Source organism: Melanotaenia boesemani, chromosome 8, assembly GCF_017639745.1.
Source record: "Melanotaenia boesemani isolate fMelBoe1 chromosome 8, fMelBoe1.pri, whole genome shotgun sequence".
NCBI classification, from domain to species: domain Eukaryota; kingdom Metazoa; phylum Chordata; class Actinopteri; order Atheriniformes; family Melanotaeniidae; genus Melanotaenia; species Melanotaenia boesemani.
The window spans coordinates 20,864,279-20,880,595 of NC_055689.1; the positions used below are offsets into that span (position 1 = coordinate 20,864,279).

A 16,317-nucleotide genomic window follows, 5' to 3' on the forward strand; every position below is an offset into this window, starting at 1 on the left:
TATTTAAATCCCAGTTCCACATATTACCTCATTAGTGATTAAGAGAATCTAATACTCCAGGCAATACCTCTGCATTATAAGTGTTTAGATGTGTGGATTATTTTTTTGCAGGAAACAGATGCATCTTTTAACTGCATTGGACATTGACATGGTCGAGTTATTTGTATTCATCTTTGGACAACAAAAGATGAGTGGTGAAGGTCGTACATAAAAATTTTATTTCATTACAAGGGCTGAACTCCGAGTGTTGCTTGAGCACCTTTAGATTGAACGACTTTCCACAGCCTAGTAGCTTTAGGGATATTTATTACTTTTGTTTCCCAATGTATTAAATTGATAAATATTATTTATTTGAAAGAAAAAAATATTTAGTGTTTGGACCAAATTATTTGATTTTAAACAAACTTATAATCTAATCATTTGAAAAAAATCATATGGCCCCTCCCCAGCTCCTACTTGACTGACAGAGATTTGTTTTTATTCTAAAAGAAAACAAAATTAGACTAGCTGCATGATGCTGAATGCAACTCATACTCAAACCAGGACTAAATCTGCTTGTCATCAGTGTGCAAAATATCACTCAACCCGATTTCCGTTGCATTCTACAAACACTCAGTTTAAAGATGAAATCCCATCCATGACTGCAAGACCTCAGAGACCTTGCATGCATCTTCACCTGCTTGTGGTTAGAAGCTGTTTGTTGAGAGCATGCATGCGTCTGTGGATGGTGCGTCTATGCTAATATGAACTCAGACTTTTTGCACTGACAAAAAACTATTTTTTTTATTTTTGTGTGTGTGTGTGTGTGTTTACACAATTTGCATCAGTTTGAAAAGAGAGGTTGTAAATGTGTTGATGTGCATCCTGATTGTGTTTTTCACTGTTTGCATAGAAGCATCAGCATGTACCACTGTCTACATCAGACCATAAGAAAAACTTAGTGTTCTATCACATAAGGTCCCTCTTTCACCCTGCACAAGATAATGTGTTTCCGTGCTTACATGGGTTTTGTGGTCACGTTGTAATTTGTCCATTAGACACCTGGTGAGTTTTTTTATGTTTTATTAGAGACACTGGAGCTCAGCTTTGTGCATAGAGTCTTACAGTCTCCACATTTACATCCCAGTGTAGTGTTTAATGTTAGTCATTTGATTATAAGCAGTGCCTTAGTGTTAAGGATTAGTATTTTTTTCTTTTAGAAGCCATCTCATGTAAACCATCAAATCTACTTTGGTAGATTTAGCAGCACATATACAATGTACAGTATTTCTGATCAGCAAGTCACTGTGTGTCCAGCATCGAGTACATTGTGAATCAGTGGATGTGGCTTTTTAAGATGAGTTGCTAACTGATGTTAAGAACTTATCAGTCTTTTGTATTTGGCAATATATTGCTTTTTATTGTGGTGTCTGGGATTGCACTGTCATCTATAACTTAGAAGCAGAAGTTTGCCTTGTAATCAGAAGTGTCATCATGGCCAAACCTCTCATCAAATTATAGTTTCTTATCCACAACAAACCAGTCAAAGCATCACAGTGACTGGACCAAGGTGCTAAGTTTTCATCCTGAGATGGTATACATGTTTTGTTTTGTTTTGTTTTGTTTTTTTTTCTTTACATTTTTTTTTGTGTGTGTAAATTAGCTGAGAAATGCCAAAAGAACTTGTTTTCGGCAGAGCTTTATAATACATGTTCTTTTCTGCAAGTGAGTAGAGAGACAAATCTCATTTTGAGTGTATTTAATCATTTTATGTGTGGTTGCGTATGTAATGTTTATTTGAAATAAAAAAAAAAAAAACAATTATTCATTTTCTGTGTTTTGATTTGCTGTGGCTAATCAGTAGTGTCAGTTTGTAAAAACATTTTCTATATGGTAAAGCTGCTCTTAAAAGAAAGATTTTTTTTCAACTTTCAAGGTAATAAATGTTTGGCATATTTTAATCCCAGCTTGTCCATCTTCCCGATTCAAGGACATTGATAAAGTCGAACGAATCATATGCGATGTGCTGCTGATCTTTATTGTCTCAAGAGGATTAAAGTTTTTTTGGTCTGCTTTTCAGGTTATTCTACTCTACTACCAACACAATGTGTAAAACTTGTTGAAATGGTTGAAATTAAACTATTTTTATATCTAAATACATACACACAGATATTATATATATATATATATATATATATATATATATATATATATATATATATATATATATATATATATATCTATATATCACAAAATCATCTCAATGTAATAAATGTTTAGTTTGTGTCCGTCTTTTAAACCTCACTATCACAAACATGAGCTTGGTTGACACATGCCAATGTGAGATGTATTTTGTTGAGGTAAGGATTTGCCTTTATTTTCTCACTGAATATTAGAATATTATCAGCTCTGGTGAGTTGATTCCTCTAACAGTTTTGCATTTCAAGCCCAATTACCACAAACTTAAAAAGGCTGATTTGCAAAATGGGTCTTTTGGTTTGCTGTTGCAGCACTGAATTGCCATATTAGCCCTGTTTTTCTGTATTATTCATGTCTGTATAATACTGTAAATTATACACACATTGTAAATAAACAATTTGCTATTTTGTCTCATCTGTTTTTGTTCTCAGGTGGTCTTCTATATTCCCTGCACTTGTTTTAAAAACATGAGTGCCATCTACTGTTCATTCTTTGTACTCTGCCTTTGCTCTTTCTAACATTTGTTGCGCTTGTCATCAGCTATGTAAATGTTCTTGAGGTAACACCCCTGTGTTTGGGGCTGTGAACATGATACAACCATGACCTTACTCTTGAAATGGCTTGGAGATCAGGTGGAAGGCAGTGTACTTCAGATTGGAGGGTATACATTGCATCCATGTTTTGAAAACGGTCTCATCACAAAGAAATGTTTAATGTTGCACTATGCTCCAAGTGCCATGTAGCAAAGACTGGTTGCAAAGACAGAGCTTCTGCAGTAACCAGTCTTTAAAAAAATGTGGAAATAATTTGATTTGACCCTTTTGAAATTGATCAGGCAACAAGAAAGGTAGCTTAGAGGAAAGAATTATGAGTAGAAAAAACATTTTGAAGGAAGACTGGATTCATGTTTTAAAACATTTTTCCCATCTACATATTACATATAACTGTAGTAAAGCTTTAGATGAACATTGCACAGAAACATTTATCAGTTCTTGTAGTTTTCCTGTGTACTTTCAGACCAAGCACAGTAGCCAGGACAGGGTGAAGCAGAGACGAGCAGTAACAGTGGATTACCGTCTGCTAGAGTTTCGGGGAGTTTAAATCAGGGTCCAGGCGACCTGCTCCTGTCAGTCATTGGCACTGGGGGAATGCCCACACAGGAAGACTAAGAAAATGCCATACAAGCCAAAGAATAAGGATGAAAGGAGGCCATCCAAACATTACTCCTAGTCACTACAAGCAAAGGGAATCAGAACATTTTTATTGATTTTAAACTGTAATGTAGAACGGCAAAACAGAGAGATGCAAACATGTTCAACACATTTAAGTTTGGCAGAGGATGCTTTATCAAGGTTGGTCATCATGGAGATGATGTCACGGAGGATTCATTTAAAGTATTACGGGATTTCGGGCCTTTGCACAATATGAAGTCATAACTTAATTATGGGCCTGACGCAGAAAGGAAAACAGCTGTCACAACGGTGGCTGCAAAATAACATGCCACAACCTCCAGTGCAACTTCAATTACTCTTTCAGCCCAATAAGTTCTTCTGTGTAGCTACAGAAATGTAAGACATTAGCAAAACCAGTCAAATGCTAACATATGTAATTGATAGCTGGATGAAGATAATCAGCTTTGCACATGCAATAAACCAGAGCCTTTTCTAGTGCAGCTGGAAACTTTAAAGAAATGTCTACAATGCCTACAAATTGCAGACCATGCTTTGTCCAAAATTACAACCTCTGTAAATTTCTATTAATGTTTAGAACATATTTGGGTCTTTGTGTACAAGTACTGCTGGTCAAGATGTCCAGGGTGCAAATTAACTTCACATTTAACCTTCTGAATTTCAGTTACCCCTACACTCTGTGGTAAGCTGAGACAAAATATCATTAGATACAAATAAAGGTGACAAGAGATTGATTTGCAGGTCTAAAATTTGCACTTGCAAGACAGGATAAAATGGAAAAGGAACATTTTCTTGTTGTTTTGTCTTAATTAACCTACGGTATATTCCTTTATCAGAATTAGAAGTTTTACCTAGTACACAATAAGTTATCATTACCTCGACCATCTGTAAGAATAGTCTTTATTGATCAAATTAATATGAGGGACTGCATTTGTAAATAGGGCAATACATTCTGATAATTGTTTTTGGTTAGTAATGTAATTATTAGTAGCTTGTTTTTGCAGGTGTAAGTGTTTAAAATGAAAGTGTTTTGTAGTGGGAAGAACTTCTGAATAAGTTAAACATGTTTTTGGTAGCTGTTAATATTTCCTGATGGACAAACTCAACTTAAATGAGGTATTTAATGAGGTATTTAATTGGTTTGGGATTTATTACACTACTTAAATTTAACTTGAGGGGTTATGTCACTAAAAGCTTCCACTTAAAAGCGTTAAACGTCTCTCACTGGTAATATTCAGCATAGTATTAATGATATATGTTTACTACTTAACTGTGCAGCATATAAGTTGCAGCAGTGAGAAGCCCAGCAGAGGCCAGGCCTGTCTGCACTCTTACCCACCGGCCTCTCCCAACAGGCTATCTCCTATCGCCACTGCAAATGACAGGTCTATTTTGGAAAGGAGGCTGCGCAAAAGTAGGCACGTCAGCTATTTGGCATCATGAGCCACCGGAGAAGAAAGGAAAAATAAGTCTAGTCAGCCGCCCACCACAGGAGACTGGGGGATGTTCCATCATCCTGGATTTACTGTCATTTTACGGATATTTGAGGACAAACAGGGCATTTTTTTGATTGGATTTCTATACACTGACACTGGACTGGGTCCGTCGTCTGGAAATTTTAACGACCAAGTGAGTGTCACGTGATTCAGCGACCGTCTTACCTGAGTGGCTGAACAAGGTGAGTAAAGAAGTAGGAAAAACTGGGTCAGAAGTTTCAAACTTTACCGTTATTTCGCCACAAAAACACAATTTATGGTGGTAGTTTTTAATCCACGTCCACTGAAAATTTGCCTTTGTAATAACTTATGTGTGACATTTCTTTGCTAAGCTGAATGTTAGCTAGCCTCAACGCCCAGTTCTGTTTAGACTAAGTATATGTAACTGTAATTACAAATAGTTTTCACTCAGTTTCTAACGACTAACTATTAATAAAATATAAGTATATTTTTTTACGGGGTTGTCTTACGTATATCGGACAGTACTAGAAATAAGATGTTTTTGAATAGGGAGCTTTATCAAACGGGCCTTTGCTTCTACAAATGGCAATGGACAGAGATGGGGTCTGACAGCTGAGGTTATTTTTGGGACAGGCAGTTTAAGCGACAGAGGTGACAAAGCTGGCAAATGTCATCCTTTGAAAGGCACATATCTACTCTGAATGACCTTGTTCCAGTGGAATTAATTTGTTGTTGTGTAATTAAACTCCCTTCCCATTGAACAGACTGTGTGGTATTATGTAGTTGACTTGATGAAGATTTGCAGAGCCAAGACAGAGGTATGCATGCTGATGATGTTACTGCTAGCTATAAATATGCCAACCAGTACTCAGTTTTTTCTTCCTGTTTTCACTTCACAACATATTTGTACAGTACACACAACATACTGTCTAAATCTTATATTGGTATATGTTCACTTGACAAGGTTTAATTTAATGCTTGAATGATTGTAATGTGCAGAACATTTCCTGGTTGTGTGATTGCAGAGAAAAGGGAAATTTTCTGACCTTCTTTAAAATACTTTTAAAATTAGTCTACAGCTACAACAAGAACTATATCAAGCAACTTTTTTTTCAGCAGTGAAGATGTTTAAGACTAAGACATTTAATCATCAGATGACTGTTTTCTTCCCACCACATATATGTGCAACTTCCTGAAGTTTAGCCATGCTGCCTCTCATCTCTTGAACTCTGTAACAGGACAATTAAAAACATTTACTCTTTGCTTACCATCAGAACCTCCCAACCACAGTTTTATCAAGACCTTTTATTGCTATCCACAGATCAAGTTTTCTTTTGATTATTATTTCAAATTCTGTCTTTACATGTCTGTTTTTAAGGTTTACTTGAGTGTCTTGAATGGTATTTAAAAATACATAATTGCTATTATTATTTGCATTTTCTTTGATCACAGGAACAAACAATGGATCAAAATTTGTTTGGAGGAGCCCCCAGGTTTCTCACACGCCCAAAGGCATTCTCAGTGTGCATAGGCAAAGATGCCACACTCAGCTGCACCATTGTGGGCAGTCCCACCCCACTGATCACCTGGGAAAAAGACAAGCTCAAGCTGACATCCGGGGGCCGCTTCAAGACTGTTGAGGATGGAGACGTGTACCGCCTGACCATCTATGATTTAACACTGGAGGACAGTGGACAGTACATGTGCCGAGCCAAAAACAGTGTTGGGGAAGCTTATGCTGCTGTCACCCTGAAAGTGGCCCTGCCAGCAGAGATGGCTCAGAGAGCCCCTGTCTTCATGGTGAAACCTACTTCAACACGGGTGGATTTGGGAGGGGATGTTATTTTCCAGTGCCGGGTTGCAGCTCACCCAGAGGCCAATTTTGAGTGGGAAAAGGATGGGCGCTACCTGGGGGAAACTAACCGTATCAAGATTGTTTCTGACAGTGACAGCAGCACCTTAAAGATCCAAAGCGTCCGTAACCTGGACAGCGGCACCTACACCTGCAGGGCCCAGAACTCTGTAGGGCGTGCCCATGCTGCAGTGGCTCTTGTTGTAGATGCTCAGGATGCTCGCCACCTGGATAAAGACAAGAATACCTCCCTCCTCTCTCACTTGCAAAAGCGCAAAGAGGAAATGAAGAAAGACATCTCCATCTATCGCAGTGAAGAAAGCAGTACCTCAGTTTCTTCTTCCTCCACAGTCAACATGAGAGATACCTTGAGCTCCTTTAGTCTGGAGCATGAGCTGAGGGCCTCTGCACTGGCGAAGCTTCCAAAAGGTGTATTCACCCGTACCTGCACTGTGACTGAAGGCAAACATGCAAAACTCAGTTGCTTTGTGACGGGTCATCCCAAGCCACACATTATCTGGAGGAAGGATGGGACGAACATCAGTGAAGGCCGCAGGCATGTAATTTATGAGGACCAAGCTGAGAATTTTATCCTTAAGATCCTATATTGCAAGCAGAACGATAATGGTCTCTACACCTGCAATGCAACCAATATGGCTGGGCAGACATACAGTGCTGTGTTGGTAACTGTCAAAGGTAAGCTTTTTAAAATGCATAGCACATTTTTTTAACCACTGAAATGAGTTTTTGGAAGACTTATTAAATGCATCCTCCAACATAAAAGACATCTTTTCTGGTAACAAACTTGACTACCTCATATCCTCTACTTACAACATATTCCTAATGTGTAATATATTGTAATTAAATGATGGCTGTACTCAATGTTTGTGCTAATATTATCAAATCCCTTAAATATACTGTATATGTTAATAATGGTTGGTGACAGCAGCACTGTAAGAATAATTATAATTACTATTTTTAAGGCTAATTTAAATCTCTTAAAAATTTCTCAAAATATGTCTGGCCATTCATGACAAGGTTAAATTCAGGCTTACCCTCTGAGGAAGGTGTTAGGTTGCGTCTATTTTCTGCTGGTGATGAGTAGTTCACAGTTGTCCAAGAAGGACACTGGACCATGTTGCCACACTGCCAATGTGACTTCCCTTAAGAAACTGGACCAGAGGAGGACACTGTAGAGTTTTGATTTGTGTTTCTTGTTGACCTTTATTCAGACTGATAATGAGGAAAGAGACACTATTCAGCAGTTCATTATAGATACCAGACCTCCTAGATCTGGATCAGGGCATCAGTGAATCCCTGGACAGTCTGTGGTGCAGTGTGGCGGTGGTGCATGGAATGGAACATGGTGTCCCAGAGGTACTCGATTGGATAAAGGTCTAATGAACGAGCAGGCCAGTCCACAGCATCAATGCTGTTGTCATGCAGAAACTGCTGAAACACTCCAGCAACGTGAGGTCGAGCATTGTCATGCATCAGAAGGAACCCAGATCTCTCTGCAGCAGCATATGGTCTGCCAAAGGGTCTGAGGAGCTCATCCCAGTATCTAATGGCAGTCAGTTTGGCTAGCACATGGACACCTGTGTGACCGTCCAAGGATATGCCTTGCAGGCAACAGAATGTTCTCCACAGAGTCTCCAGATTCTTTCACGTCTGTCAGATGTGCTCAATCTGAACCTGCTCTCATCGATGAAAAACACAGGGCACCAACGGCAAATCTGCAAATCCTGGTGTTTTCTTGCAAATGCCACCCTTATAGGGTTTGTTTCTGACAATTTGAGCAGAAACATGGCACATTAGTAGCATGTTGGAATCATTTTGTAGGGCTCTGTTAGTGCTCCTCCTTTTCCTCCTTACACAAATTAGCAGATAGCGGTCCTGCTGCTGGGTTGTTGTCCTTCTACGGCCCCCTCCACATCTCCTGGTATACTGGCCTGTCTTGTGGTATCTCCTCCATGCACTCCACACTGTGCTGAGAGACACAGGAAACCCTCTTGCCACAGCACCCATTAATGTGCCATCCTGGATGAGCTGCACTATCTGAGCAACCTCTGTGGGTTGCAGACACCACCTCATGTTACCTCTAGTGGTGAGGAAACTGGCAAAATGCAAACATGACCAAAAATCAGCCACAAAAAATGGAGACAGAGACATGGTCTGTGGCCACCACCTTCAGAACAATTCCTTATGGTGGTTGTTGTGCTAATTGCCTCTCATTTCCGCCTGTTGTCTGTTCCATTTGTACAACAGCAGATGAAATCGATTCACAATCAGTGTTACTTTGTGACTGGACAGATTGATATCCCAGAAATGTGACTGACTTTGAGTTACATGCTAATGATTGATTGTTGCAACTTGTGTAATCTGTAGTTTGTAATTAACACTGCCTTTGATGAATATTTCTACAAAGCTTCACTGTAGGAGCCTTACTGTATATCCCATCACATACATTGATTCATAGCTGCTAATTCAACCTCCATTAAATTAATGGATACCATATGCACAATGAAAATGTGGGTTCCAGATCAACCATGGTTACATTAATTTAAACAATTCTCATAATGTTTTGTGGCATTATTTGCAAGAAATGTAAGCATGTAGTACTTTGCATGCTTTATGATTATTTTTGGTTCTCCCTTCCTGATTGGGAGAACTTATAAAGATTTTTTAACTATCAAACCTGTTAATATTTTACATTTCACTGTTGATTACCCAAGCAGTTTTCTGATCACGTTATGCTTTCTTAGAAATTTTGTGATCACGATATTGCAAGCAGGTTTCTTGTTTTACTTCTTTGATTAAACTTACACTAAACTTAACTACAGCAGTTTAATCCATATTGTAATATAACCTAACAATTCTTTTGTTTTTTACTGTATCAGAGCCTAAGGTGCCATTCAAGAGGAAGCTGAAGGATGTGGAGGTACAAGAGAAAACGTCGGCCCTGCTCATGTGTGAGGTGCCGCATATTGTCACACAGGCCAACTGGTTCATGGAGGAAACGCGGCTGGAGCAAAACACCAAATATCGCATGGAGGAAGAAGGCACCTTACGTCGTCTCACCATACATAACGTCACCACAAATGATGACGGTGTTTATATCTGTGAGATGCAAGAGGGAAGCCGAACTGTGGCTGAACTCACTGTTTTGGGTATATACATTTTTTTCTCCTTTCTAAATAATTGCTTGTGTGTATCACAGAGCAGTTATCAAGTAATAATTATTATATATATATAATGTAAACACGTGAATGTCATTATTTCTCATGATCTGTAGATTTTTACTATGTTTTGATTTTATAGCTACTGCTTCTGTGTAATAAATTCTGTTTTCGTGGTTAAAAATCACCACGATGTTACCCTATATTTCAGGTAACATCACAAAAAAGCTTCCTCGAAGGACAATAGTTCCTGTCAGTGACACCGTCATCTTCTGTGTGGAGCTGGAGCATCCCTGTCCAGATTCGTACTGGACTCGCAATGGCGAGAAGTTGAAAGAAGATTCCCGGATTTCCATTGCCTGTGTTCTTAGACAATACTCACTCACAATTAGAGACTGCCAGGCAGACGACTCAGGAGAGGTTGCCTTTGTGGCTGGAGACTGCAAGACGTCTACACGATTCTCTGTCACTGGTGAGTGATATTTATTTGTTAATTGATTTATTTTAATCAATAATTAATGTATTTAATATTGTATGATGGCATGCCAGCTATACAAAAGTCTGTTTCTTTCTTTTTTATGGTAGATTTGTTATGAATAGAATGAAAGAAATAGATTTTCTTAAATGATCTTGATTGATGATAATAAAAAGTGCAGAAAGAGGACTCTTAGTGTAGACATGATCAGACAGGCAGGGACAGTTCAGTGCCAGTGAATGGATAGAGCTGTCAAGTAGATGAAGATGATAAGTACAGTAAGAGGACACCTAGTGGCAAGACACATCAGAGTATAGCAGTAAAAGAGCAATATAAGTGAAAAGTGCATTCAAACAAAACCACCTAATATATATTTACTTTTTAAAATAATATTTTTTCAATTTAAGCTGCACGGAAGCATCCACCCGATCCCCCAGTCGATGCTGTGGTGCAGAACAAGACAGACTCTTCCATCACCATTCAGTGGTCTCCTCCTGACAGTGATCGCCCAGTACCTATCAAAGGCTACATTGTGGAAAGGAGGAAGGTTGGTACTTCGACATGGCAGAGATGCAGCGCTGGAGAAACTATTCTTTCAACAGAGATTACCATCTCCAAATTCACTGAGGAAGCTAGCTACCAATTCCGCATATCTGCTATGAATGACTTTGGACAGAGTCCCTATCTGGAGGTACCTGGGAGCTTCTATCTGGGTAAGACTCTTAACAGTTTTTTTTTTTTATTTCTTTGTTGTATGTTTGATTTTTTAATTGATATTGTTATTCTTTATATTAAATGTTTTTTACATTAATTTTCCCTCAGAGCCCACTGCAGACATCCGGAAAGGCCTGATGAACAGCACTACAGTCTCTGGTGAGGAGTTCTCCATCTCTGTGGAGCTGTCTGCTGTTTGTTCAGGCTTTTGGTCCCTGAATGGGCGCCTCCTGCGCAGTGGAGCCGACTACCTCATCACCAGGTCAAAAAATGTACATACACTGCTCATCCGTGTCGTGACCATGGAAATGAATGGCACTGAAGTGAAGTTTGTGGGTGGAGGCTCAGAGAGCAGTTGCATCCTGTCTGTGAAAGGTATACTCTCAAAAGGCTTTAAGCTATTTCAATACACCACAGTATTTTTTTGTGTGGTAAAATTTTTGTTTTTTTATAACTTCATTTTAATCTTATAATTGCTTTTTAGCCCCTCCTATTAGGTTCACTGGCAAGCCAGATCATTTAGAGGTCGTGACCTGCAGTGTTGAAGATACTGCTCATTTGACTGCTGAGGTGTCAGATTATGAGGCAGAGGTTTGTGACATAATACTTTTTGCTTGAGGCATTCAATAACTTACCTTAATTTCAGGACTATGCCATTATAATGAAAATTTGTGACATAGACAATGGGAAAAATAATCTGCAGTAAGACATGAGTCCAGTGTGGAAAGTCCTTAAAGTGCACTAACACCGACAGCCACTTGGTCTGCTGTAGTTCAGGAGGAAGAGCAGTCATCTGCCAGCTGGAAAGTTGGTTGGATCCAGGCTTCCCCTGATTACATGTTGAATTGTCCTTGGGCAAGACACTGAACGTTGCCTCCAATGTTGCCTCCTGATGTGTCTATCGGTCCATTTACTATCTTCAAAAAGTGTTAACTTCTCTTATGAAATACTGACTAGATATTTCTTACTTGTCATTATGGTTTCATTCTTTTCCTCAGGTCAGTGCACTAGTGTTTTTTTTTTTTTTTATTATTTTTGTAATTTGATTAAAAAATTCTCAAAAATAACTATTTTTGCCCAGTCTGCTGTCATGTATGACTCTCCAGTTCAAACCTTTTGTTCACTTCCAGTCCCCAAAAAAGACCAAGATGGTGACAACCAGATGTCAAATTCTAGGCTTCAGAAGGACAATTCATAAACCAGCCGCTACTATTTAAAGCCTATGATTTTTGCAAACAGCTCTTGATAGTACAGTGGACTAGCTACTTGTTAAACAAGAGCAACCTGACAATGCATCTTCTTCTAAGGTCATCTGTATATTTAGTAATTTTACCAAGAGTAATTTCACACAAAAATTAAAAGTGCTTTTTACAAGTTTAGTGAAAATTCAGCTCAGTATTCTTGGCGTGAGTTTGCTAAGAAAAAAATAAAAGACAGCACTCGCATAAGAATACTTTTGAATAAGAATAATTTTGCCTTGAAAGAAGAATAACTTGTAAATTAACATCACACTATTCCATCTTACTAAATTTTACCCCTTTGGTGTTAAAATATCCAAGTACTCATTTACTGCTGACAATCACTTTGTAATGTCTACTTTGACAAACTGCTTTGTATTTGTTCCCTCAGGTGGTTTGGATGTTGAATGGCCGTGAGGTAAAAATGGGAAAGAAGTATGAATATGTCATAAAAGGTCGCAAGAGGATCCTGATGGTACACAATGTTACAGATGAAGATGTGGGCATTTATGAGTGTGTTTTAGCTGAAGACAGGTTGCCCATTCATCTTACTCTTAAAGGTATATTAACTGAAACAGTAACTACTGAGTACTATTTTGTACACTGTAATGTACAATGTTCTTTAGAGTAATTAATGTAAAGGTGAAAATGTATAACAAATGCTTTGATAAACAGTGCATGATTTGAAATGACAGAACTCAGTTTCCAATTTAATCTCATTTTCTCCAAGATGAACCAGCTAAATTTTTAAATAAAGCCAGGGGTCCCATGGGAATGTCATCATCTCTTAAGGGAGATCTTGAGCTCAGCTGTGAGGTGTCTCCTGCTAGCACCATTGTTGTGTGGAAAAAGGATCAAGTAGAGATCACTGAGGACCAAAGAACTACCCTCATCTCCAAAGGGACTCAAAGGAAGCTCATCATTAAGAATGCCAAGAAAACTGATGAAGGACATTACTCCTGTGAGACAGCAGCTGACAAAGTCACATTCCAGGTTAAGATAAAAGGTAAGACTGCATATATTTGCAGGATATTGGATTTACCTTTTGTTGTGGGATCTTAGTAAGTCTTGTTTTTTCTGTCTCAAACTCAAGCCGTAGCTGCCTTCTCCAACAAGGAGTCAGTCCAAAAGGAAGTGAAAGCCACCCTCTCTCAGAAAGCAACTCTTAGTTGTGATGTGTCTGACAGTAAAACTGAGGTGAAATGGTATAAAGATGGCAAGTTGTTGGTATCCAGTGGGACAAAGTACTCTGAAGCAAAAGGCACCACCCGCCTACTGGTGATTGAAAAGGTGGAGAAAGGTGATGCCGGAGAGTATACCTGTGAAGCTGGAGGAGATAAGCTGGTCTTCAGAATTGTTGTGTCAGGTAGGACTGCTTCAGTGACTGAATTATGCATGAGAGCCTATTTTACTGGTTGAATATACTTTATATTAAGAGTTTTGAGAAGATAAAATGCAAAACATTAGACCATGTTTGGGCCTTATCCAAAATAAAAGGAAAATGCCATGAGATGCAAATCATAAAACACCTCTATTTGATATAACAGACAACATATTAAATATTAAAATCGAAAGTGTTTTTCCGTTTTCTTTTTTATGCATATTATTTATTTTTATTGTCAATTTCATGTAAACAAGAGATTTGGACATTTTGGGATAATGACATGTTTATCATTGTTTCATAATACCGCTGACAAGAACTGAGGACACTGTTCAGAGTAAATTAAACTCAGTTGTTTCTAATTTTTGCTTATTTGTGGGATTAGAATTTATTCAACAGTTTTTTTTTTTGGTTTTCTTTTTGGTTTTTTTGTGGTTTTGCATTTTTACCTCATTAAGTGTTGAATATTTACAGTGGCTGCAAGATCTGGACTTCAGGCAGTTCAGTTTAGCAACCAGACTTTATATACAAATATGTGATGTTGTAATATATGCCAAAGCTTGTTTAGCATTATTTAGCAAAAATTTGAAAAGTTTAGCCAAGATTGGGGACAAATACTACAAATTAACTCTGGATTTCTCTGAGATCAAAACAGATAGAAGAGGCTACAGAACCTACAGACTATTTTTTTTGTTGGGGGGGGGGTGTTCATTTACACCTGAGTAGAGAATTTAGAAGCACACAAAATAAACTAAACAAAAAAACAGCAACTTCCAGCTTTTTTCTTCTTAAATTATACTTTATTAATCCCAGCTGTGAAATTCCATATAGATATACCTTACCCATCCTAAATAAACTGAACTGCCAGGCCACATTTCAGTTCCCAGGGAGCAGTTGTGGGTTCACCTCAGTTACAAGCTCTGGGGCTTGAACCCCGTTTTCTCCAAGCCCATGCCCTCCTCTGTAACCACTAGGCTACCAGTCCCACTGTTGTACTTTCTCTTTAGAGTACAAAACCGAGTGATTATCCTGCAGGTGGTGAACCGTTTTCCTTTGTTTTCTGCAAATGTTTATATCATGGTGGTGAGCAGTCCTTAACAATGATACCATAAATCTTTTATGGAATTTGACAAATAACAATAACTAAATTATGAAATTAGGTTATCGTGACATCCCTAGCCAAGATGCCATTGAGATAGGTACACACTTCTCCAAAACTAGTTCGTATCATTCTGTATTAATGGTGTTTTTCCATTAGTTACTATCCAGTTACTCATGCCATATGCATGAGTAGCAATAATTCACCCTTACACAATTATTTATGCTGGACATTGAATTGTATATTGATAATTTAGTTTTACCTGATGTTGTACTTATCATTCATTATTGGTTTTTGAAGAATAATCAAATTATCTCCAGTGTACCAGTATGTTGTGTCAGTCACTGGCAGCCTTAATTGGGGCTCATAACAACTTTTATTTTAATTTCAGATGCCCAGTCAGCCTTCTTCAACAAGGAGTCTGTCCAAAAGGAGGTGAAAGCTACTCTGTCCCAAAAAGCCACGCTGAGCTGTGAGGTAGCTGATGAAAAAACAGAGGTAAAATGGTACAAGGATGGGACCCTGCTGACTTCCAGCAAGACAATCCATACTGAATCAAGAGGAAAGAGTCGCCAGCTGGTGTTAGCCAGCCTAGAGAAGAAAGATGCCGGAGAGTATATTTGTGAAGCTGGCACTGAAAAGCTAGTCTTCAAACTTCAAGTGACAGGTAGGATAAAGCACTATACTGGGCTGTTATTTTTTTGTTTTCTATTGATTCATTTACTAGATATCTACCTCAGGTACCTGTCAAACCATAGGGGAAAAAAGCACTCATTTACATTTATCGTCTCCACAGACATTCAGATTCAGTCAGCTTTCTACAAAAAGGAATCTGTCCAAAGGGAGGTGAAAGCTACTCTGTCCCAAAAAGCCACCCTGAGCTGTGAGGTAGCTGATGAAAAGACAGAGGTGAAATGGTACAAGGATGGGACCCTGCTGACTTCCAGCAAGACAATCCATACTGAATCAAGAGGAAAGAGTCGGCAGCTGGTGATTGACAGCATGGAGAGGAAAGATGTTGGAGAGTACATCTGTGAAGCTGGGTCTGAGAAGATGGCCTTTAAACTCCATGTAGCAGGTAAGAGTGTTGGATGCATATTTCTAATCTTTGAATAATTAATATCTGATATTTTCTGGTAATGACTTCTTCATCAGAGGCCCAATCAGTCTTCTTTAACAAGGAGTCGGTCCAGAACGAGGTGAAAGCCTTTTTGTCCCAGAAAGCTACTCTTAGCTGTGAGGTTTCTGATTCCAAAACAGAGGTGAAATGGTACAAAGATGGCAAGCTTCTCACTTCCAATAAGACTATATATGTAGAGTCCAAGGGCAAAATTCGCCAGCTGGTGTTAGCCAGCCTAGAGAAGAAAGATGCCGGAGAGTATATTTGTGAAGCTGGCACTGAAAAGCTTGTCTTCAAACTTCAAGTGACAGGTAGGATAAAGCACTATACTGGGCTGTTTTTTTTTTGTTTTCTATTGATTCATTTACTAGATATCTACCTCAGGTACCTGTCAAACCATAGGGGAAAAAAGCACTCATTTACATTTATCGTCT

General features: G+C 38.5%; 1 protein-coding gene across 1 annotated transcript in view; it reads left to right on the top strand.

The window, feature by feature from the left end:
• Positions 1-6,286: 6,286 nt before the first annotated feature.
• Positions 6,287-16,317, top strand: part of LOC121644432 (obscurin-like) — a 54,081-nt gene continuing 44,050 nt past the window's right edge. Inside the window, exons 1-12 of the mRNA XM_041992327.1 lie at positions 6,287-7,373; positions 9,578-9,847; positions 10,068-10,328; positions 10,739-11,044; positions 11,154-11,420; positions 11,530-11,636; positions 12,675-12,843; positions 13,014-13,289; positions 13,350-13,649; positions 15,155-15,430; positions 15,560-15,849; positions 15,921-16,194. Coding sequence (XP_041848261.1) covers positions 6,287-7,373; positions 9,578-9,847; positions 10,068-10,328; positions 10,739-11,044; positions 11,154-11,420; positions 11,530-11,636; positions 12,675-12,843; positions 13,014-13,289; positions 13,350-13,649; positions 15,155-15,430; positions 15,560-15,849; positions 15,921-16,194 — 3,883 coding nt within the window. The remainder of the gene's footprint in view (positions 7,374-9,577; positions 9,848-10,067; positions 10,329-10,738; positions 11,045-11,153; positions 11,421-11,529; positions 11,637-12,674; positions 12,844-13,013; positions 13,290-13,349; positions 13,650-15,154; positions 15,431-15,559; positions 15,850-15,920; positions 16,195-16,317) is intronic.